We start from the raw sequence: 22,295 nt of genomic DNA on the forward strand, positions 1-22,295 counted from the left end.
CCACCATCCTGTCCCCCAGCCTCCTATAAAAGGTCACCTCCTGCCTCCATCTTTATCACACAAGCATTCCAGAAAACCACGCAAACTTCAGTTTTCAATTTCTAGAGAAGGAGCTCTAGTAGTGAAGTGAGAAGGAGAGTAGAGGGGAAGAGAAGAGTGGAAGAGAGGTTGGAAGTTTTTGAGTGAGAGCAAGGTCTATTTAGTAAGTAGTGATCCCGCTGTCCAAAGCGGAATTAAAAGTTGCTTAGGGGGAAGTGCTGCCAAAATTAAAACTTGTCTCGGACGACTAACCCCTGGACGACTAACATCTTGGACGGCTAACCACTGACATTTTTCTCTCACATTTCTCCACGAGTTTTCGTTTGTGTCAATTTTTCTGCAGGATGTTGAAGAAGATGAAGAGTGTGAGCAAGGCCCTCAAGAACATGGGTACGAGGAGTTCATCCCGACTCTCCTCGCACCAATCAGAGATGAGCATCGACCTGACGCCCCTGCAAGCTCCATCATCTTCGTCTGGTACACGAGTCAAGGTTCTCGTCAAGACAGGAGACCTTGGATTGAAGATCCGCAGGGAGAAGGAAGTTCTCCAGCAGCTGAAGAACAGGGAGTTCATTCACACCCCCACTCTCGATCCTATCCTGCTGACAGAAATAAGTATGGATACCGAATTTGACTTGATTTTCCGGATGGTGGGATGGACAAACTTTTGGGACATAACTGAGCTGGGTTCCCATCTTCTCATTTTTGAATTTCTCTACACTTTGCAACATTATGAGGGGGGAATCGCTTTTTAGATGTTCAAACAGGACATTATGTTGTCTTGGAGAGAACTGAGCGACCATCTCGGTTTCTCTTCAAGATGCATCCTGGACATTGACTCCGACTTGCCAAATTTTGAGAGGCACCAGTTCTGGAGGGAGATTTCTAGGGATGAATACTATGTTCAAGCCCAAACCAGTGACATGGAACATCCTACTCTCCGGATGTTCCACAAATGGCTCGGGTATAACCTTTTCCACTGCGATGATAATAGAAAAGTCAGAGTAGGAGATTTGCAACTTCTTTATGCTGCTATAAATAAAACACCCACTTCACCTGTTACTCTTTTGGTTTCTCATTGGCTTAGTATACCTAGTCTTCAGGGACCTGTCGGTTGTACTTCACTCATCACTCGTCTAGCCTCTAGTCTCAATTTGCTAGAAAACTCGTCATTGGAATTCATTGACGAGTTACGAATTTATCATGGCTATGACACATTTAGACAAGCTCAGATGTTGAAAAAGAACGGAACGTAATGTATATGTTGTACGATAATAAAGGCAAGATTCGGTTACCTAACCTGAACCTTGGCCTCTATGTCGTTCAAAATTATTTGATTGAGATTGCAGTGGCACCGGTAAACCAGAGAGCCCCACAGCGAGTGGCATCCGAAAGGATGGCCACCCATCAAGAACGCACCTGGTATGGAGCTGATCCCGGGCCAGAAGAAGCAGCGCACCTACATTATCGCAACTACAAACCCCGAGTTCTTTGGGACCCATGGGTTCAACATGCTCAGACGCAGGAGCCAACACAAGAGACGTGGCCAGAAGGCCCAGATCACCAGTGGGCGAACCCGCCTTTCCATACAGGCAGGTACTTCACTGATCCGTTTGGAGCTTCAGGGTCTAGGCCCCAGCCCCAATTTGATGCACGAAGGTACTCCGACGCCTCCTATGTGTTCTCCGGCGACTACTACCAAGAGGCCGGCACCTTCTTCAACTGCACCGACAACACCCTTCTCGCCATCCAAGATAGGCAAGCAGAACATGGACGACTCCTAGAACAACAACAAAAGTGGAACCAGGACCACGCCACTGCAGTACAAGGACTGAGGCAAGACACCACGACGATGAACGACAACATCACCACTATGATGCGATTCTGGAACATTAAGTAGGACCGACACAGCAACATCCAGCTTGGGGGAGTTCCTCCCCATTTTACCGAGTAAGTTTTTATTTGTTTTTCTTATTTATTTTTCTATTTTAATATTTCATAAAAAAACAAACCAAAAAGATGCATGATGGAAATGATGAACAATTGCTCTGTTTACTTACTTTCAAGTACCTAGCTTTCATTTTAGAGTTCTCCCAAGAAATGCTAAAACTTGAAATTTAATATCTATGGGAGTATGAACCTAAAACTAAAGTCTAGGTAAGAGAAAGGCATGATATAAAGTTTGAGCTGCTATTTATCTTGTTCTTACTGCACTAAGTTCTAGAGATTTATTTTGAAAACACAAATCACATGATGAGTTCCTAGCATGACAAAATTCCTACCACAACCATACTTGTTATAACATCTTTTGCTACTTATATTCACATTGAGTTTGATCGAGCTGTGTAGACCCTTAGGAGCTTTTCATGTGATTAAATCAAGATATTCACTTGCACACATCTACTACACCATCCACCACTATTCATTAAAATTGCTAAAAATATTATCACTCATTGTCCCAAGTGTTGTTATTCTCTCTCTCCAAAAAGATTCAATGCAGAAGAGGCATGGGTTATGCAAAAATATGCGAGGAAATAAAAAGGGGCAAGTGCCCGGAACCTCGAAAAAGAAAGAAAAAGAGTGAGACGAGAGGTAAAAATAGACAAGTGTTCGGAGTAGAATTAGGGGGTACAAAGATGCCCACTTGAGCGAAAAAAATGGACAAGTGTCCGACAGCCTGAAAAAAAAGAGAGAAAAGAAAAGGATAGCTCATGCTCTCCCAAAGCAAAGATCAAGAGAGGAGGAGAGATAGCAATATGAGGAGCAATGAGAAGTAAGTTTTATCATTACTTATATATTTTCACCATTAATATCATTTACTCCACCACACATGCACATCTTGATTTAATTATATGCTGAGTTCCTTCGGATCCATGGCTCGATTAGACAACATATGTATGAGCTGTTTTTCACACCTATGAGCTCCACATAAACATTCTCTTAGTTATAGGTAAGTGACATTTTAGGTAAGGATCCACAAATACCATATATAGAGAGATTTGAGAGTATCATAGCTAGGAACTCTGAGCTTTATTTTTGAAAACGTATGCAAAACTCCAGAACAAAGGTGAAGTATAGACAGGAGGAATAGTGCTTGACTTAATTATTTTGTCTTTCAATTACTTAAGACTTAAGTGCAGGTACTAAGCTCCATGACACTTCACTCTAATCTGGGAGAATTTTTATGTGAAAGCATGTATGCCTGTCAGGAAAGAAAACATCGAAGCAACTCCTGATCCATCTGAGTTTAGCTGTTTGCTCAGGGACGAGCAAAGGGAAAGCTTGGGGGAGTTTGTTGACGGTCCTTAAGTGCCAAATTCAACCGTCAACTAAACATGGAAAAGGATCAATATGCACCAAACACCTAGAATTAGGGTTTTATCTGACAGAATTCCACGAGTTTTGGTGTTTGTCTATTTTTGTAGGGGGTTATCAGGAAATATGGAGAGAAGGCCCACACGTCAGGTTTACAACGAGATAATTACGTGCCGCGCAATTTTTCTCAACCTAGAAGAGTCAAGAAGCCACGGGAGCGAACGGGAGGCTAGACGGGGCCGGGGACAGGGCGCCCGCCCAACCCCCTTGGGCGCCCGCCTAGCCTCAGTGGCCAATCAGGCCAGGTCACGCGGATCATGCTCCACCGCCTCTAATCTTCAAGGAAAACCGTGCGATTAAGGTCGGTTTGATCCCATGGCCCACATTCATTTGAGGGGGCTATATAAGCAAGGCCTCTCCACCCCAAGGGAGGAAGAGAAATCATTATCAGAGGAAGCCATCAAAGTTAGGGTTTAGGATGTTCTCTCCCGCAGAGAATTAGAATTAGCTACTCTCAATTCCTTCAAGTTCTATCGGATTGATTAGATAGAATTAGAGAAGTAGAGCATTACGCTCTGGATTTTGGATCTTCATCAATAAAGATTGGTATTATTTCATATCTTTCTCTACTACTTTATTCTAATTGCATTATGTCTCTATTTATTATGTTCTTAGTTTGTTCTAGTTCTATATTTGATATAGTTATGATTGATAATGAGTTCATGTATAAGTTTGCAAAGCGCTTAGCTCTTGACTCGAGGGAGCTAAGTGGTAGATCATATGTGGGCGTGGTGCTTAGATATTATTTACCTGCAAATGTATCCTATTGGGCGGGTCGTGTGGTAGTTCGTCATTATGACAGCTTCGTTGATTCTTATATAGTCCACCCTCCGTCAGTAGGACAGGCAGATTTTGTATTGCGGAGTAAGTTTTGCTATGTTCTGATTTACTTTAGCAATGTTCCTTATACATAAATAAAGAATCTTTTGGGCTATATATGATCTTGTAGATGCCTAGAGTAGATTGTGACTTAGTAGGTAGTAGATACTTAGAATCCATTCTCTAGCTAATCCGACGTCACCTTACATTTATGTGGAGTAGTCTATTTCTAATCGCTGTGTTATTTACCCATGAGCTTATATTTCATTATCTTTATTATTATGGCTTACCCCCTGTTAAAGCAAGTGACTGTGTGACGAGTTTCTCATTAGTAATCATGTTATTGCAAGTTTATCTCTAGTATATGCCTTGATAGATTTTACCCCTATTTTCGTTTTCACCATTCTCTTAAGCAAAATATAAATAACGATACCCGGAATATTTTTCCTGGTGAAATGCTACAATGAGGTATTGTATCTGTGCGCTTGCGGATAGAATAGATTATTTTCTAGAGAGCCTTCATATTCATAAATACCTTAGTACACTCTAGTGTCATGCTAGGGATGACAACCTAGTATCCAAGTGGTGTTAGCAAGTGTCAACACCATGTCATGATCATCCTACCTTGACTTGCATAGCACTACACCTCGGGCATCATCTTGCACTACCACTTATGTGTGTGCATACACATTATATAGGCTCGCAGGAGAACGAGGTATAACCTGAGGAGCAGGAGGAGACGCCGGAGCAGGGACTTCTGGAAGGACCAAAGCCGGAAGGAGAGCTGCAGGAGTGCCCGGATCACAGGCCTAGCACCTTCGAGAAAGGCAAGCCTCGAAGTATTCTAGGTCTCCCTGTTTCTTGCTAACTTACTTTATTATATCCTATTGAATTACCTTGTTGCATTAAGTAATAGGAGTTGCTTGATACCGTTGATGCATAGTTACTCCTTAGATTCACCACCTGTTTATCTACCTTGTCCTAAGTAGATAGGCTCAAAGTCTATGCTTAGCTTGCTCAGAGCGGTAGAAGTCGGCTGATTTTCTGTCACCTGCGAGATATAGGTGGATACCTAAATGTCTAGCTGTCTGATGCTATGGTGAGAAGTAACCAAGTGTGGAAAGGAAACTAAGATCGGGTAGGGTCTTATGGTGGTGTTGACCATAGTGCCCCCGCCTGTGTCGATTAAGGACCGATCGTTAACGGCCCTCTTGTCATGTTGAACGCATGCCCCACACTTAGCTGTAAGGATAAGTCGTTCCGACCGTGAAGCCTAAACACTATCTAGGGCTGGGAATCGGCCCGATGTACGCGCTGTATTGGTGATGGTTGAGGAGAACGACGAGGGCGTGGCGCACAACCTTGGTATACCTTGGATACCTCGGTCGCTGGAACAGTCCTCGGGTACGGGCGGTGCCTGTCGAACCCACGAATTGGTCCTGGATAGTGTAATACGGTGACTTCTAACTCACTTGATTAGTGAGTGTGGTTTATGCGGGGAATAAATCGCCAGCTGGTCAGAAATCGATTCGAATCGCCATCGCTCCTGGATAGTGAGCACTTGACTTGAGCTTCGTCCTCGTAATAAAGACTATGAAACACTTGGGTTACGATATATGATGATTTGTGAATGCTATGATATGGTACTATCATATTGAAACATCTGTGTGTGATAGTACAGGTGCTAACCTAGACGGTAGGTAATAATACCTAACTTGAGCTAAATAAAAGCAAAAGGGGTTCTAAATATATTCTTAGATGAGTAAAGGTTTCACGCAAAAAGGGTCCAACTATCCCAATATATATAGCCTTCATGGTCCTTGAAGAGTCTTTTATTTTAGTTTACGATGGGTAAGTCTAGCAGAGTATATTCTCGTACTCAGGGTTTCATTCCCATGTTGTTTTGCAGATGGGCAGATGTACTATGGGTATTGCATCCACTGCTTGTACCCAGCAATGGGTGATGACTAGACCAAGAGCAATGGTCACTCTACCTCCTCTTTTGCTGTTGTGGGAATGATCAGACTATGGCACTGTAACAGACTAAGTGTGTGTAATTTCGAAACTTAATTGCTTCCGCTACTTTTGAACTTGGGTTGTAATAACGATCTTTGAACTCCGATGTAATTTTTGATTGTTGCGAACTGGATGTACTTGTGGATGGTGACCGCTGAACTTATTACAATCTTGGCTGTATGTGCGAAATATGGTTTGAAATCCCTCGAGATTTCACGGACTACCGAGATTATATGGGCTTAAGCCTAATAGTTTGACTATGCAAATGGTCGCTGTAGAGCTTAATCTCTTATAAATTGGACGGTTCTGTTACAAAACTTACCAGTTACCTCTCGGAAGATCGGGCTTGTACTCATCAATTGGTATCAAATCTTTCATGTTTACCGTGAGGTATAATCTCGTTTGTCTTATATTCTACTCTTTTTGTTCCTCCTTATTATTAATGTGATTTACGTCTAAAACTACAAACTTTAAAACAAGGAGATAAAATAGTAGAAGCATACTGTCAAAAATTGCTTATTGATTTGAGCTATTTTAGAAAAAAATATTAGGTGAAATAGCTTCACCAACTACTTCATGCATATATGAGAGAGAAATGAGAGAGAGAACTGCAATAAGCTACTTTTTTCAGCTTTATCCCAACTCATGTCTTTATAAGAGAAGAAGAAAAACAACTTTACTCGTGAAGTTGTTTTAGAAATAAGTATTTAACAAAAAAACAGCTCACAACAGCTTATGAAGTTGTTGTAAGCTATACCAAACAGGCCCTTAAACTAGCGTGGCCAGGCCAGGCTAGGTCAACGTGTGTGAGGCGAGGCGACACGACAGGTCAACAGCGACACCAACGCGTGTCTGTTCTAGGAGCCAAGCCGTAGAAGGTCCTGCCATTGCTTTCGTAGTGTGGACGCATTGTCTGGGACGTGCAGCTGGTGGCACGTCAGTGGATGAGACTGCTTGCAACGTACACATGCCTCGCACACACCGCGCGCCATGCAGCTTGGCTCAATTCGACTAGAAGCATTGGAGAGAAGTGGGCTGGATCTGGGCCGTGTTGTTTAGGCTTGACAATAAGGCACGGTAGACGGCCAGAGAAGACTCGGTCTTGGAGATTCAGCCCATTTGTATAAAGCATGAGTTTCTTTGTTCTGTTTCCGCGATCCATGCGTGTCGTATCTTCCGAATTATGATGGCTGCGGGTGTCCTTCCATCCACCGTGCCGTGTTTTTTTGACAAAGTCGTGCTGTGTGTTGTTTTGAGGTTGCTTATATGCATGATTGGTCGATGAAACATGGCCTTGTTTAGTTCACTAAAAAAACCAAAAAATTTTCAAGATTCACTGTTATATCGAATCTTGCGACATATGCATGGAGCATTAAATATAAACGAAAATAAAAACTAATTGTATATTTTGTCTGTAAATCGCGAGACGAATCTTTTAAGTCTAATTACTTCATGATTAGACAATGTTTATCAAATAAAAATAAAAATACTACCGTGCCAAAATTTAAATTTTTTTTTTATCTAAACAAGGCCTAATTCGGTGGAAGAAAAACACCACTGGACGACCTAGGCGATCGAGATTGTCGTAGTTAGGCCTTGTTTTCTCAATTTTCACGGCAACCCTAGTCATTTGCATCGCCGTCGGATCGGATATTTTTCTGGTTCTACTACTCCTTTCTCTGTCGCCTTCATCCATGGTCTCGCTGCTCCCTCGTGCTCCCTCCCTCGCCTTCCTCGCTAAGTCCGCCTGCTCCTCGCAGCGGCCGCCTGCTCCCTCCATGTCGTCGTCCTCTACCGCCGCTTCCGTGGCCGCCGGGTCTAAGGCGGCAGCCGGGCCGAGGAAGCTGCCCGTGCTGCTGTTCGACGTCATGGACACCCTCGTCCGGGACCCGTTCTACCACCGCATCCCCGCCTTCTTTCAGTTCCGTACATGCCCCCGGCTCTCCTCGTTTACTTTGTTTGGGCTATGACTGTCGGATGGGGTGGGGTGGGGTGGGTTAAGGTGTGCCGCTCAGGTGTTCGACGAAATGCATGTTGGGTTCTACGGAGTAGTATATCGTAAGGTGTTTCTGTCTGTGGTGTTGTGGTGGATTGTATTCGTGAACGATTTGTCGGTGGAGAATTTGCGAACTGTGTTAGTGCTAGCTGAAAGGATTGGTTCGGTGTAATGTTACAAAATCTAACCTGACCTGGTTAGTCCATATGGTATCCTGTAAATTTATTGATGAAATAGCATGGCTGAAATGTGATTTGGTGTTACCAACCATTTTGTACCTTTCGTTCTGTACGTCCTTTTGCTTTATTATGCCAGTAAAGTGTAGTTCAGACACTTGTCCAGTGCCAGCATGCCTTTGTGCTGATGTTTGTGATTATTGCATTACATTATCAGCTGTCTATCTCTGTTTTTTTTGCAGAATGTCCATGAAGGAACTACTAGAAAGCAAGCATCCAACGGCTTGGTCAGAATTTGAGAAAGGACTGATCGATGAGGTAAGTTCTAGATGCTTGACTTATTACTCAGATATAGATGTGTCGTATTTGTATGTGTCGTATGTGTGCTAGTGGTGTATGCTTGATGTTCATTTGATCTTGCATTATCTGGTCTTAAATCAGTCATGCGTGCCATTTTTTTCTTTGTTCATAGGAATACATGCTGGACTAATCCTGCCTGAAATGATTTTCATACTCACTGTTCTTGCTTCCTACATACAGAGATCCATTATTGAGAACATTGTAAAGAATCATTCAGATCATAGTAAAGAAAAAAAAACTCAACCTGTGAGGGGTAAGACAGCCCTGCCCTTGGGCATTGCATTAAGAAGAAGACCTTCTCACATAGGTCGAGAAAACCCGTGAACCCCTGCCCCACCCATACATAGCAGCACCGTAGCCCATGTGAGAACGACCACAACTGGGGCTAGGCCTTAGACCTGTGTTTTGGCGTGGGACAGATGAGGAGATTTTTCTAACCTGAAATTTGCTCGCACGGGGAGTCAAACTTAGGACCTGAGAAGTGCTACTCAAGCCACCTAACCAACTCAGCTAGGAGCCCTTTCGCAGAGTTTATGTAAACAAAGGCAAATTTTACAGATCCAAACTACTTCACTAATGATAAATTTCGCTATGCTTCCAAAGATGAGCGAGACAAGCACTCAAATCCTCATCGGGATGGTCACATACCCCGTGCGGAAGCCGCACCCGGACCTCCGTACGCCCCTCCGCCGCGATTTGTGAGGAATCACTAGGGTTTCCGCCCTCACCAGACGAGACGAGACAATGGGATGGGAGATGTGGAGAGGGTGAGGACAAGGGGACCGAGACCTCAAAAGGAGACTGCACCGTCCCTCCCGGAATCCGCCATGGCCCGAAGGTTAGCAACAGTGGAGGAGTCGAGACCTAGGTCGCATCCACGGTAAACAAAGCTGGCTGAACCCCAGTCCATGCTCAAACGGACCCTCCCAGCTTACGTGGTGTGGCCGGTCCTGTGACCACGCCACCCTCATCGCCATGGCTTGGGTCTCCCATGTCACCTGAGTCACCCGAGTCGCGAGGAGAGAGACTTCATTCTCCTTTTCCCGTTTGTTGGTTTCCAGAAAAAACACTTTCAGCTTTAGGATTATTGGCTGAACTGATGATTTGAGCTGTAGCATTCAGATGCTTGTATGATTTTTCTCAAGAACTTTTGTACTCTATTTATTTCAGTTAGAGTGAAAAATATCTTTTTTACATTGTAACAGTGAAACTGCTTATCTGTTTTCTTTGCATCTGCAGTGTCACAATAATTTTAAAAAAAGATAATGGAAACAACAGAATATCTGATGTTTTCAACATTTTAACCTTCTGTGCTCTCTGTGTACTCCTAATCCTGACCAAAAGATATGCAAAAATGTGCTACATACAAATTTTCGGGCACCATAAAACAGGAGATCATGTTTTTGTGATTCTATTGTTGCTTCCAGAATGAGCTGGCCAAAAAGTTCTTCAATGATGGCAGATCGTTTGATTTGGAAGGTGAGAAGGTCAAAGCAGAAATGTCACTGTGGTATCCCCTTTCAGAAGACTGCTTTCGATAAAAATTGAACATGGTTTTTTGGTTCTTATTTTACTGACCTAAAAGAAGTTGGTAGTTCTAATCCATCTTAATGCCTTGCAGGTCTAAAAGAGTGCATGGTGAGAGCATATGAATACATTGATGGCATCGAAGATATTCTTTGCTGTTTGAAGAAAAATAATTATGAAATGCATGCTTTTACAAATTATCCAGTATGGTGAGTGTTAGCTCCTGTTGGCATGTTTGTTCATCCTGCATGATCCCGAGATATGTTTTATAGGTACCAATTAATTGAGGATAAGCTAAAGCTCTCAAAGTATTTGTCTTGGACATTTTGTTCCTGTAAAACTGGTAATGCTCTGTATCTTTGTTCTATATAAAGTACGAAAATGTTTCCTGAGATGCATTTTCAAATAATCAGTAACTTTTGCATGCTGTTTCCATAGTTGTAGGGACCAATTAATTGTCTAGTTCAATAGTTTCAGTTTTAACATTTCAAAGCAAGTCCTAAAATCTGTATGGTAATTTTTTTACCCTGCCACCTTTGGTAATGAAAGTGTCAAGGGCCTGGTGATCTAGGGTAGCCGGCCCTCGACTACGTAGCTCGTAGTCTCGTGCCGTGTCTTCCAGAACAGAGGTTATGCCCCTCTCGGCTTCTGGCTTGAGAATACTCGAGGGAGGAAGAGAGAGTTTAGTTGTTTGATCTTGCTTAACCCTTCAACGTTTGGGTTACACAAATATAAGGCATGCGGCCATCACTGCTGAGCCGATGGCTCCTGAAAACAGCAACTAAAAATAGGAAACTATAAATCTGGAAACAAAGCTAATCCTGGCGATTTCTAGCCACTGGTGTCGATCTCCGATGGCTCCTGAAAACAGCAACTAAAAGTAGGAAACTATAAATCTGGAAACAAAGCTAATCCTGGCGATTTCTAGCCACTGGTGTCGATCTTGACCGGTTCGTTGATCTCCTGCCGTGCCTGCGCCGCGCACTCCGTGGCCCTGCGCACGTCGTGGGCACGGCGACGCCGCGTGTACGTTTTCCCGCACATGACATCTCTCCCCCCGTTGAGAGGCAGCTCGTCCTCGAGCTGTAGTCCGGGGTACTTGGTGGCGAATGGTTCCCTGTCTTCCCATGTTGCCGAGGCAGCCGATGCTCCCTTCCACTGTACTAGCACTTGCTCCACACCGCGAGCCAAACGGGACTTGATGACGCGCTCAGGCTCAGGAGTCACCGCGCCGTGGTGTAGGGTCGACAGAGGTGGAGGTGCCGTCGGTGGATCGCCATGGAACTTCTTGAGCAGGTTGACATGGAAAACGTCGTGCAGACGCGCGCGAGGAGGCAAGGCCAGGCAGACGGCGACCTCATTGATGACTTCAGTGACCTTGTAGGCCCGTAGTAACGTGGCTTGAGCTTGCCGGTGTTCTCCAGGAGCATGGACGCGGCTGCGCGCTGGCGGAGGCGCAGGCGGAGTAAGACCCATTCATCCACCTTGTACGACACCGCGCGGTACTTTCGGTCGTACATCTTCTGAGCCGCCTACGCTTGTTCAAGGCGATAACGGATATCAGCAAGGAACTCCGCACGCTCCATGCTCTTGGCGACCGCCGCGGCTCATAGGAGCGGATGGTGGGGGGGTCACGCCCGTAGACGATGCGAAAAGGAGTGTCCTACAGTGAAGATTGATAAGCAGTGTTGAAAACAAACTCCGCCCATGTGAGCCACTTGAGCCGCTGCCGAGGGCGATCTCCAGTCATGCAGCGCAGATACATGATGATGACTGTTGGCCGCCTCGGACTGCCCGTCCGACTTGGGATGGAACGGGGTGGTCATGTGCAGCTTCGTGCCCAGCAAGCGCATCAGTTCACGCCAGAAAGGGGAGGTGAAGACCGGGTCGTGGTCCGACACCAGGGACTGCGGGACGCCGTGAAGGCGAACAATGTCGGTGAAGAACGCTTGGGCGACAGGCTCGGCGGAGTACGGGTGTGCGAGTGGAATGAAGTGGTAGTATTTGCTGAAGCGATCAACCACCGTCAGGATGACCGACTTCCCGCGAACACGAGGTAGTGCCTCGACGAAGTCGAGGGCGACATCAGTCCACACGCCCTAGGGCACAGGGAGCGGCAAGAGCAGTCCCGCAGGGTGCAGATGCTCTGACTTGTAGCGCTGGCACGTGAGACACGCCTGCACCCAGTCCTGCACGACCTGCTTCATGTTAGGGAAGTGAAAATCTCAGCGCAACCTGTGCAGTGTTCGTTGTACGCCTTCGTGGCCCTCATGCACCGCAGCCACGATCTCCTGCACGAGAGCCGACGCCGGGGGGATGTAGAGCCGCCCGACAAACTGCAGCATGCCGTCGATGATAGTCCAGGGTGCGCCATGGCTCCCTGCTTGCACCTCCGCCTTTAATGCTGCGAGAGCTGGGTCGGCGAGTTGTGCTTGACGCAGACGATTGACGAAGTTGAAGCGCGGGGCGGACAGGGCCAGCACCGCCCCTGTCTCCTCCGTGTCGCGGCGCGACAGGGCATCAGCCATGGTGTTCGCCTTGCCGGGCTTGTACTCGATGGTGAAATCGAAGCCGAAGAGTTTCCCCACCCAGTGATGTTGGGGGATGGTGGCGAGCCGCTGATTCAGTAAGTACTTGAGTCTGAAGTGATCGGTCTTGACGAGGAACCGACGGCCCCAAAGATAGGGACGCCAATGCCTGATGGCCATGACGAGGCCAATGAGCTCCCGCTCATAAGCGGCGAGGGCGCTCGGCTGAAAAAAGCGATCGGGTGGCCCTCCTGGACCAGCACGGCCCCGAACCCATGTGACGATGCGTCGCATTCGACGGTGAACTGTTTGTTGAAGTCCGGCATGGCGAGGACCGGGGCCGAGGTGACCGCGGCCTTGAGGGCGTCGAAAGCCGCCGCGGCCTCCTCGGACCAAGAGAACCCATCCTTCTTTAGGAGGGCTGTGAGCGGCGCGGCGACGGTGCCGTAGTCGTGGACGAACTTGCGGTAGTAGCCTGCCAAGCCGAGGAATCCGCGCACCGCCCGCGCCGAGCGTGGCACCGGCCAGTGGTGGATAGCCTGAACCTTCACCGGGCCCTTAATTAAATGTGGACAACCGAGTTGTATTTTCCTTGAGCACACAAGCATGGCCTAACCATCAATATATATTAATTATATACTCCCTCTATCCCAAAAAGAATGTTATTCTCATTTTTGGAGGTTTCGACGAATCTTAAGTTTGACCAAATATATACAAAAACGTACTTATAGTTTGATGCTTAAGAAATATCATTAGATTAATCATGCAATATTTTCATAATAAATCTATTTGGAGATATAAATGTTGATAATATTTTCTATAAACCTGGTCAAACTTAAGAAAGTTTGACTTTGCATAAATCTATTCGAATTTAAGGAAGTTTGACATAGTCCAAATCTTGAATGACATTCTTTTGGGACGAAGGTAGTATGTGGGACAGTTATATAAGACAATTTGCTGTAATTATCCATAGCATAGTGGCATAGCCAGATTGATGATAGAAAATTGGCTATCATTTTGTAGCTTCATGACTTCCAAGCCTATGCTTCTTCCTTGCTACAGAGCTGAACTGGGAGCTTTGTTGATGTTTCTCTCTGTGGCATCTTGCTAGTCAAGATAAATAAATTCTAGTTTATGTCTTTCTACAGGCTGAGTTTTTTTATTAACCATTGAATTGGTCTTAAAATTTGAATATAGAGATGGAATGCACTAATTTTGTACTTTGGTTTGGGCATTATCAGTCAAGCAGGGCACTAGGGTACCAGTTCATTGTTATGTTTGCTAGGCCATTATAATCTTGTATGATAGCTGCTTAATGAAAATGCTTCCTTTATTTTGTGGATTGATCATTACACTACACCATTCAGGAAAGCGCAAACCTTCGCCCGAGTTTTATCTTCAAGCTTTGGATCAACTCAATGTTGATCCAGCAAGCTGCATTTTTATTGATGATAGGTTAGTTTTTGTTGATGCAGCTCTAGTATTGTTTTACCAGTGTTGTGTTTTCCTTAACATGTTTGTATTTTTACCACTGCAGGATGTTAAACGTTGAAGCAGCTCTTAGTGTAGGAATGATTGGGTTGCAGTTTAAGAGTGCTAAGGCACTACAGGAGGACCTGTGTGCTCTGGGAGTTGAATTACCTCCTCTTGTTTGCGAAGGTGAAGCACAAGTACAATAAGGTTGTGTTGTGCCCTATCTTGTCTTATGCTCAACCAAACCACAATACAAATGTGCATAGTATATAGTGCTCTTTCTTTGTGAGCTATGCCAATAAATTATTGTACTCTCATCTGAATTCTCTATCAAATATAACTGATATGTTAACCACATATATTCTCTGCCAATGAAGAGCCTATTGTTGCCAGCTAGTAGAGGCAAAAAGATTATCACAGACATATGCTGTCAAAAGTCAGCCAATAAAGCTCTGTAACTTTAATTCAGGTTAATGTTCATCAAGTTTGAAGAGTGTTTATTACAAATTATAATTACCTATCTATTTTTGCGTGGAGCTTAGGAAAAAAGCTCAATCTTGCCCTAGAAAGAAATGTCAAAGCAATTTTACAACCTTTTTTTTTATGTATGGATTACAACCCATCATCGTTCGACTGCTAGACAAAGATCTAGTGGACATGTTATAAGTTTCATCTACCGCCGTCCAAGTAGGGCATGAGATAGAATCATGTAGGCGGCAGCACATTCATTGATAGACTCGATGACCCTAACGTATAATTAGTACCTGTGGGGTAGGAGGCGTGTCTAGTGTGAGCCCCGCAGGCTGTAGCATAACGATAAGATCATGGGGCTAACACATCTTTCAACCTACCTCTAGTACTCTTTAAAGAGGTGGCACTGAAGCTAGTTTGTTTGATTAATTCAGGGAAAAAGTCTACATCACCCTCTAAACTCTAAACTATGGGTGGTGTCTATTTTACTCCCTAAACTATGAAACAGTCTAATTTACCTCTTGAACTATCAAAATCCGTTCAACTCACCCCCTCAGACGGTTTTTGATGGCGGTTTTACTACAGTAACCATGGTTTTCCTACAGTAACTGTGGTTGGTTTTGCTATGGTTGGTTTTGGTACAGTAACTGTGGTTTTGACTTTTTCTTTTTCCCTATTTGTTTCCGTATAATCTTTGAAAAATCATAGTAAACCATAGAAAAATCATAAAATAGAAAATCTAATTTTGTTGGACTCCGCATGAGTAGATCTACATAATGAATATATAATATGATATATTTAGTACAATTTTTTCTGTAGCTTTAAATTAGTTAGAAAAATCAAATTTTATCTGTAATTAATTGCAGATAAAATTTATTTTTTCTAACTAATTTAAAGTTACGGAAAAATTTGTATTAAAGTATACCATATTATATATTTATTGCGTAGATCTACTCATGCAGAGTCCAAGTGTCCAATAAAATTAGATTTTCTATTTTATGATTTTTTTGTGATTTACTATGATTTTTTAAAGATTATACGGAAACAAATAGGAAAAAAAAGTCAAAACTATGGTTACTGTAGTAAAACCGTCATAAAAAACCGCCCGAGGGGGTGATTTGAATGGTTTTTTTATAGTTCAGGGGTAAATTAGACTGTTTTATAGTTCCGGAGGTAAACTAGACACCATCCCATAGTTCAGGGGGTGATGTAGACTTTTTTCTTAATTCAGAGTTGATCCTTGATACAATGGTTAGGGGTTTATATTTATATTGAGAGCCTGACACGACTCCAAGGCGAACATGACTTGTTACAATAGTTCGGAAACAAAAGAAAATTTCTTAAACTACATGATAACCTTGACCCTAAGCATTGCCTTTCTGTAGAGCCCGATCTGTTGCCTTTCTATATCTTAGCCAACATTATCAAGATAGCTGAATCATTATACCTGATATTGGCTGGCATCCTCGTGCACCACCTTTATTTCTGCGTTTCATCTTCCAAATTTTGGTGCAAACATGTGCCCTCCAATTTTGGTATAAAATAGTTTTATTCAAAAAATTCTGATTTTTCCTTCAGTCAGATTATTTGGGCAACTCCCTTGAATATTTCGTATAACGTTGAGTGTGATCTCCCCAAATCTTCAGAACAAGACAGTCCCTTCTTCAAGATATTTCTAGCTTTTGGGTTATAAATTTGGATCTCCAGGCTTCGAGGGGTAGTCATCTTTGGCTACAACCTTTTCTTCTTCATCCCTTGAATCTAGCTAAAACTTCCATCCATGGAGAACTGCAAAAGTCATGGTGACAAGCTTCCTTTCAAGTTGTGAGCCCTTCTTTAGAATCATACCCAATGAGCAATGTACCCAAAGATCACCGAATAGTTGTATTGATGCATCCTACGATCATCCTAGGTGAGGGAAATGTCGACCGTTTTCATCGGGATGAGTACCGTTCTTTAGTTCTTTATACGTAGACTCCAACCTAGATCTTAACTACCTTCATGGCATCGTCAACCATATGGCTCATGAGCTTAATGCTTCAAATGCTAAAGCTCACAACCTTGAGTAAATTGCAGGCGGTTCTTATCCGCTTCGAAGGTAAAATGAGTCCCAATCTAGCTCACAACATTCGATCTTGATGGATCTTTCCTCTTTTTAGCCCTACAGTATAAGTATGATCAACTTCGAGTTGTTGCTGCTCACACCATGAATAGGGTCAATATGAAGCTCAAAAGTCTTATTAAAATCAAGATGTTGTAGGAGAAGTGCATGTGTTAACTTATCTTTCAGCATGTTAAGGAATTCTCTTGTCCTTTGCCCCAATTAAAAGACACTCTTCTTTGTGAGCTCATTCAATGTTGCAGCAATGGTGTTGAAATCCTTCACAAAACGGCGATAGAATCTAGCAAGTCTTAGAAAACTCCAACACATATGTTACAGTCTTTTATATAAGCCATACTGTATAGCTTCTACCTTGGCTTGATCAACCTCAATTCCCTATGGAGTCACAATAAAGCCAAGAGAAGACACTTGATCGGTGCAAATGATGCACTTCTCAAGGTTACTAAATAAACGCGCATCTCGTAAAGCATTAAAAACAACACATAAGTGATCAAGATTTTCATCCGTAGATTTGTTGTAGATCAATAAACCATCAAAGTAGACTACAACAAATTTTCTAATGAAAGCACGCAAAACCTTCTTCATTAGTCTCATGAAAGTAGTAGGTGCATTAGTTAACCCAAAAGGCATTACCATCCACTCATATAAGCTGAACTTAGTTTTGAATACAGTTTTCCATTCATCTCTCAATTTCATACTAATCTGATGGTACCCACTATGCAAATCAACCTTGGAAAATACAATAGCACCACTCAATTAATCAAGTATTGAACCAATTGGAGCTCATTGAGAAGGTGCGCAAGCTCAGGGAAAATATTGAAAGTAAGTCTCTGACTTATCAGTTGTAAATAAATGTTTGAACTATCATGCTTAGCATGTTTTGTATGCAGCGAGGCGCTGACACATAAAGGCACAATTTGATGTCCTTGTGCAAGAAGCTGGGCGATGGGAAGGAAGGTTTCAGGCGGTAACGCAAGGAATCACACCGATCCTAAACCTGATCTGGACAGGGCCTGAGGAAGAAGTAACCATTCACCCGTCGCGGCCAAACGTGATTATTAGAAGGTAAGCGGACTCCTAGCGGTGCTTTAAACAATATATCCAAGACACCGGGAATATGTGTCTAGCTACGTCCTAGCCGTAGTTCGGTCGCATTACCCTAGCGTGGACCTGAGAGGACCTGAAGTCGGAGTATCTGCCAAGACCGACCAGGTGATAGCCAAGCAGCTCCGTGTTGCCTCCTAAGAAACAATGGTGAGGATGATAGCCGACGTGGACCTGTACGGTAGCACTGGTCAGACCAGTCAAGTAGATTAGAGTTGTGATTGTAATGAACATTAAATATGAAGGAGCACTCGGTACTCTTGTGTTAATGCAGAGTCTTTTGCTGTGAAAACACTCAGTGCTCACAGAAGCAATTGTAACCTGTAGTTATATTCAATGAAAAACTCAGTTTGTTATATGTATTCGCTCTCTAAAGTTAGCATGAGTAGTCAATCCGTCCCAAAGCATCATCGGCTCTGGTCTAGCTAACCGTTGAAAAAAGAGTTTGGAAAGAACTTCAAATTCATGGCGACTAAACTTATGATGTATATTTTATTGAATTCTTGGAATACAGAAAGCAAAACATATCTTTATGTAGGAGCGCATTAAGCGTAAAAACACTTAAGGTGGTCGACGTGCCATGAGTTGGGAATATTGAGTCGGTCGAGATCACACAGCCTATATGAAGTTGGTTGGGTAACTTACTTGATCATGTAGGGTAACTGAGGAGGACATCAACACCAGCGATACATCCTCTCCTACATCCTCTCCGACACAACCTATAGCTGGTCCTACATCTCCGACACAACCTATAGCTGGTCCTACATCCTCTCCGACACAACCTATAGCTGGTCCTCTTACTCGTGCTCGTGCCCGTCAACTCAACCTTCAAGTAAGTTCAGTTTTAAACTCTTGTCAATCATATTTAGACAATGGAGACACGTGCACTTTCGTGTTGCTCAGGAATAATGGACAAGATCAGCAAGGGAAGGTTCAACTGCATTCAGAATTTGAGGCAACACCAACTTCAAGGGCTGATTGCATATGGGAAGAGTGATAACTTAACAAAGGTGATTGGAGATCAGGTCCAAGCCTCCACAACATCCTCTATCAAGTTACCACGTCGCTTCTAAAGCAAGAAAACAAAGAGTCCAAACCCAACACGTTTTGGGAGTTGGATTCGGACTGGAAAATAACTCTAACTTGTATGGATCACCACGGCGTCATATGGACTCCAACTGGGACGTTCCTATACTTGTTGGAAAGCTCATGAAGTCTACTTTCCAATGGGTCCAACCACATATCTATGCAGCTTATGAGTCGGGCGCAGTCCTTGTTTTCGTGCCGACACCTTTTTCTGTTTTGGTGCTGCGTCACCCTATTTTGGACCAATGGCCCATGTATCAAGTTGAGTCCATTAGGGACGCGTCCTAGGGTTGGAGGACGACTCTAGCACCCCTTTGGTCGTCCTCCCCTCTATTTATTTACATCTAGAGCCGCCATGAACAACTGGGTTTTGTTTAGATCAAGTTTAGCCTTCGCTACTTGCTTGTAGGCGCGCGTGCAGGATCAGCCGCCCGTCTCCTTGTCTTCGGAACCCCATTGTTGATTCAGATTCAGTTTGAAACCTTCAATTCATCTTGCAAATTCAGTGCTTGTTTCCTCGTTCTTGCTAGTTCTTCGATTGCTTGCAGGACGGGAGCCCTAGGGGCTGGTTGTCGCGCTCCATAAGATCGTGACGGCTGTTGGACGTGGTGTATCGGTTGCTAAGGCGCGGTCTTGAGGGCTGTAGTCGGGCCGTGAACGTCATCTCCATCCACTAATCGAGTTATCCAGCGCCTCTCATCGAAAGATCAGGCCAAAAACCCTAGCGGGTTCGCATCAGTTGGTATCAGAGCAAGGTTCTTCGGTGAGAGACTTCTAATCCTTTGCTGTTTTTAATTAATTTCCTATAGTCCAGAAAAGCCAAAAAAATATAGTAGATTAGTTTTTCCATAATCCTATTAAACCTTTGTGCCTTGGCTAGTACCGTTTTAGTTAGGGCTTATTGAATTTGCGTTGCTTCGGTTTGTGTCGAGTTGCTGGTCTTAGTGTCTAGTCCTTTAGAGTTTCGAGTTCTTGTCACCATCTATACACAGCCAAGTATTACCATATCTTCTCTCTGTCGAATCTGTTGTGAAGTCCGAATTGAACTGTGATCCAAAAAGAAAGATAACTCCATACTTGTTCGGCCTTACTCTAGAGAGAGAGAGAGAGTGTGTAGCGAATTGCTCTTTTGTATTCCTTTGTTCATATAATCAGTTTTTGAGGTTGCCCAAAAAAAAGAAAAAAAAAAGAAAAAAAATAAAAGAGAAAAGATTCAAAAGAAAAAAAGGGGCTGTTTTTCATATTGATTTTAGGTTTCTTCCACCTTGTTTTCGGGGTGTGCTGTGGTTTTCCTTTGTGTCCAGGCTCGCGTCTCTAGCACGGTCTAGCCTAGGACCAGCACAGTACCATCGTCGAACGCTTATTCAGCTCGCTTTTATAACTAACGTTTTGCTAGTTCGTTTCTTGTTTCAGCCCACCTATAGCTCCACATACTCTACAGCTTGACAGGTCTTGTGCTGCAGCACCGATACACTTCGTCCATTGCTGTACACTTGTTGGCAGAGGACCCCTCCTATCAAGCAAGGTAAGAATTGGTAAGAACTTGTGTTACAGGTTGAGTGTGAGCGACTTGCTGTAGCTACATCCTAGTAGTTGTAGGGCTTTTATTTCTTCACTTGCCTTTTTGTTGTCTGTCTTTGAACCATGCCAGGGGCAGATGATGGTAACGAAACACCACTTACACCTCGCACTAAGGGCATCATACAACATTTTGAAAGGAAAGTGAAGCTGCACACAGAGGGACTTGATAACGACTTGCAGGTGACGAATGAAAAGCTGGGGCAGTTGGAGGCTACGCAGATTGCCACAAACAACAAGCTCACAAGTTTGGAGGAATCCGTTGCTAGTGTGGACAAAAGCCTTGCAGCTCTCCTAAGGCGATTTGATGCTTTCCACACCGAAGATAAAGAGAAGCATAAAGAAGAAAAGGAGGGAGATCGAGAGCACGGTAGTCATGAAGATGACTACACTGGTGATACTGAACATGATGATCAAGACACTCGTGATCGACGTCGCCTTCGTCACAACCGTAGAGGTATGGGTGGCAACCGCCGACGCGAGGTACACAATAATGATGATGCTTTCAGTAAGATTAAATTTAAGATACCCCCTTTTGATGGTAAATATGACCCTGATGCTTACATCACTTGGGAGATTGCTGTTGATCAAAAGTTTGCATGTCATGAATTTCCTGAGACTACACGTGTTAGGGCTGCTACTAGTGAGTTTACAGATTTTGCTTCTGTTTGGTGGATAGAATATGGAAAGAAAAATCCTAATAACTTACCTAGAACTTGAGATGCGCTGAAAAGGGCCATGAGAGCTAGATTTGTTCCATCTTACTATGCGCGTGATATGATAAATAAGTTGCAGCAGTTAAGACAAGGTGCTAAAAGTGTAGAAGAATATTATCAGGAATTACAAACGGGTATGTTGCGTTGTAACCTAGAGGAGGATGAGGAACCGGCTATGGCTAGATTTTTGGGTGGGTTAAATCGGGAAATTCAGGACATCCTCGCTTACAAAGAATACAATAATGTAACCCGTTTATTTCATCTTGCTTGTAAAGCTGAAAGGGAAGTGCAGGGACGACGTGCTAGCGCAAGGAGTAATATTTCTGCAGCGAACTGATGCAAACCCGCTAGGGTTTTTGGCCTGATCTTTCGATGAGAGGCGCTGGATAACTCGATTAGTGGATGGAGATGACGTTCACGGCCCGACTACAGCCCTCAAGACCGCGCCTTAGCAACCGATACACCACGTCCAACAGCCGTCACGATCTTGTGGAGCGCGACAACCAGCCCCTAGGGCTTCCGTCCTGCAAGCAATCGAAGAACTAGCAAGAACGAGGAAACAAGCACTGAATTTGCAAGATGAATTGAAGGTTTCAAACTGAATCTGAATCAACAATGGGGTTCCGAAGACAAGGAGACGGGCGGCTGATCCTGCACGCGCGCCTACAAGCAAGTATCGAAGGCTAAACTTGATCTAAACAAAACCTAGTTGTTCATGGCGGCTCTAGATGTAAATAAATAGAGGGGAGGACGACCAAAGGGGTGCTAGAGTCGTCCTCCAACCCTAGGACGCGTCCCTAATGGACTCAACTTGATACATGGGCCATTGGTCCAAAATAGGGTGACGCAGCACCAAAACAGAAAAAGGTGTCGGCACGAAAACAAGGACTGCGCCCGACTCATAAGCTG

The 22,295-nt window shown here is 43.9% G+C and overlaps 1 protein-coding gene across 1 annotated transcript; it reads left to right on the plus strand.

Annotated features, from left to right (window-relative positions):
- On the plus strand, positions 384 to 14,777 carry LOC8066758 (flavin mononucleotide hydrolase 1, chloroplatic). The gene is made up of 8 exons (XM_002439504.2): positions 384 to 689; positions 7,839 to 8,170; positions 8,664 to 8,739; positions 10,209 to 10,260; positions 10,403 to 10,517; positions 10,581 to 10,651; positions 14,204 to 14,291; positions 14,374 to 14,777. The coding sequence occupies exons 1-8, from the start codon at positions 384 to 386 to the stop codon at positions 14,513 to 14,515; spliced, it is 1,182 nt and encodes a 393-aa protein (XP_002439549.2). The 3' UTR covers positions 14,516 to 14,777.

The sequence above is a fragment of the Sorghum bicolor genome, chromosome 9, assembly GCF_000003195.3.
Source record: "Sorghum bicolor cultivar BTx623 chromosome 9, Sorghum_bicolor_NCBIv3, whole genome shotgun sequence".
Taxonomy (NCBI): Eukaryota; Viridiplantae; Streptophyta; class Magnoliopsida; order Poales; family Poaceae; genus Sorghum; species Sorghum bicolor.

Excerpts from the sequence above, each read along its gene's own strand:
- LOC8066758 (XM_002439504.2), top strand. The coding sequence starts at position 384 with ATGTTGAAGAAGATGAAGAGTGTGAGCAAGGCCCTCAAGAACATGGGT. Across the intron at positions 690-7,838 it reads TTGACTTGATTTTCCGGATG|TTAGGCCTTGTTTTCTCAAT; the intron begins GTGGGATGGACA and ends AGATTGTCGTAG. Across the intron at positions 10,261-10,402 it reads CAGATCGTTTGATTTGGAAG|GTCTAAAAGAGTGCATGGTG; the intron begins GTGAGAAGGTCA and ends AATGCCTTGCAG.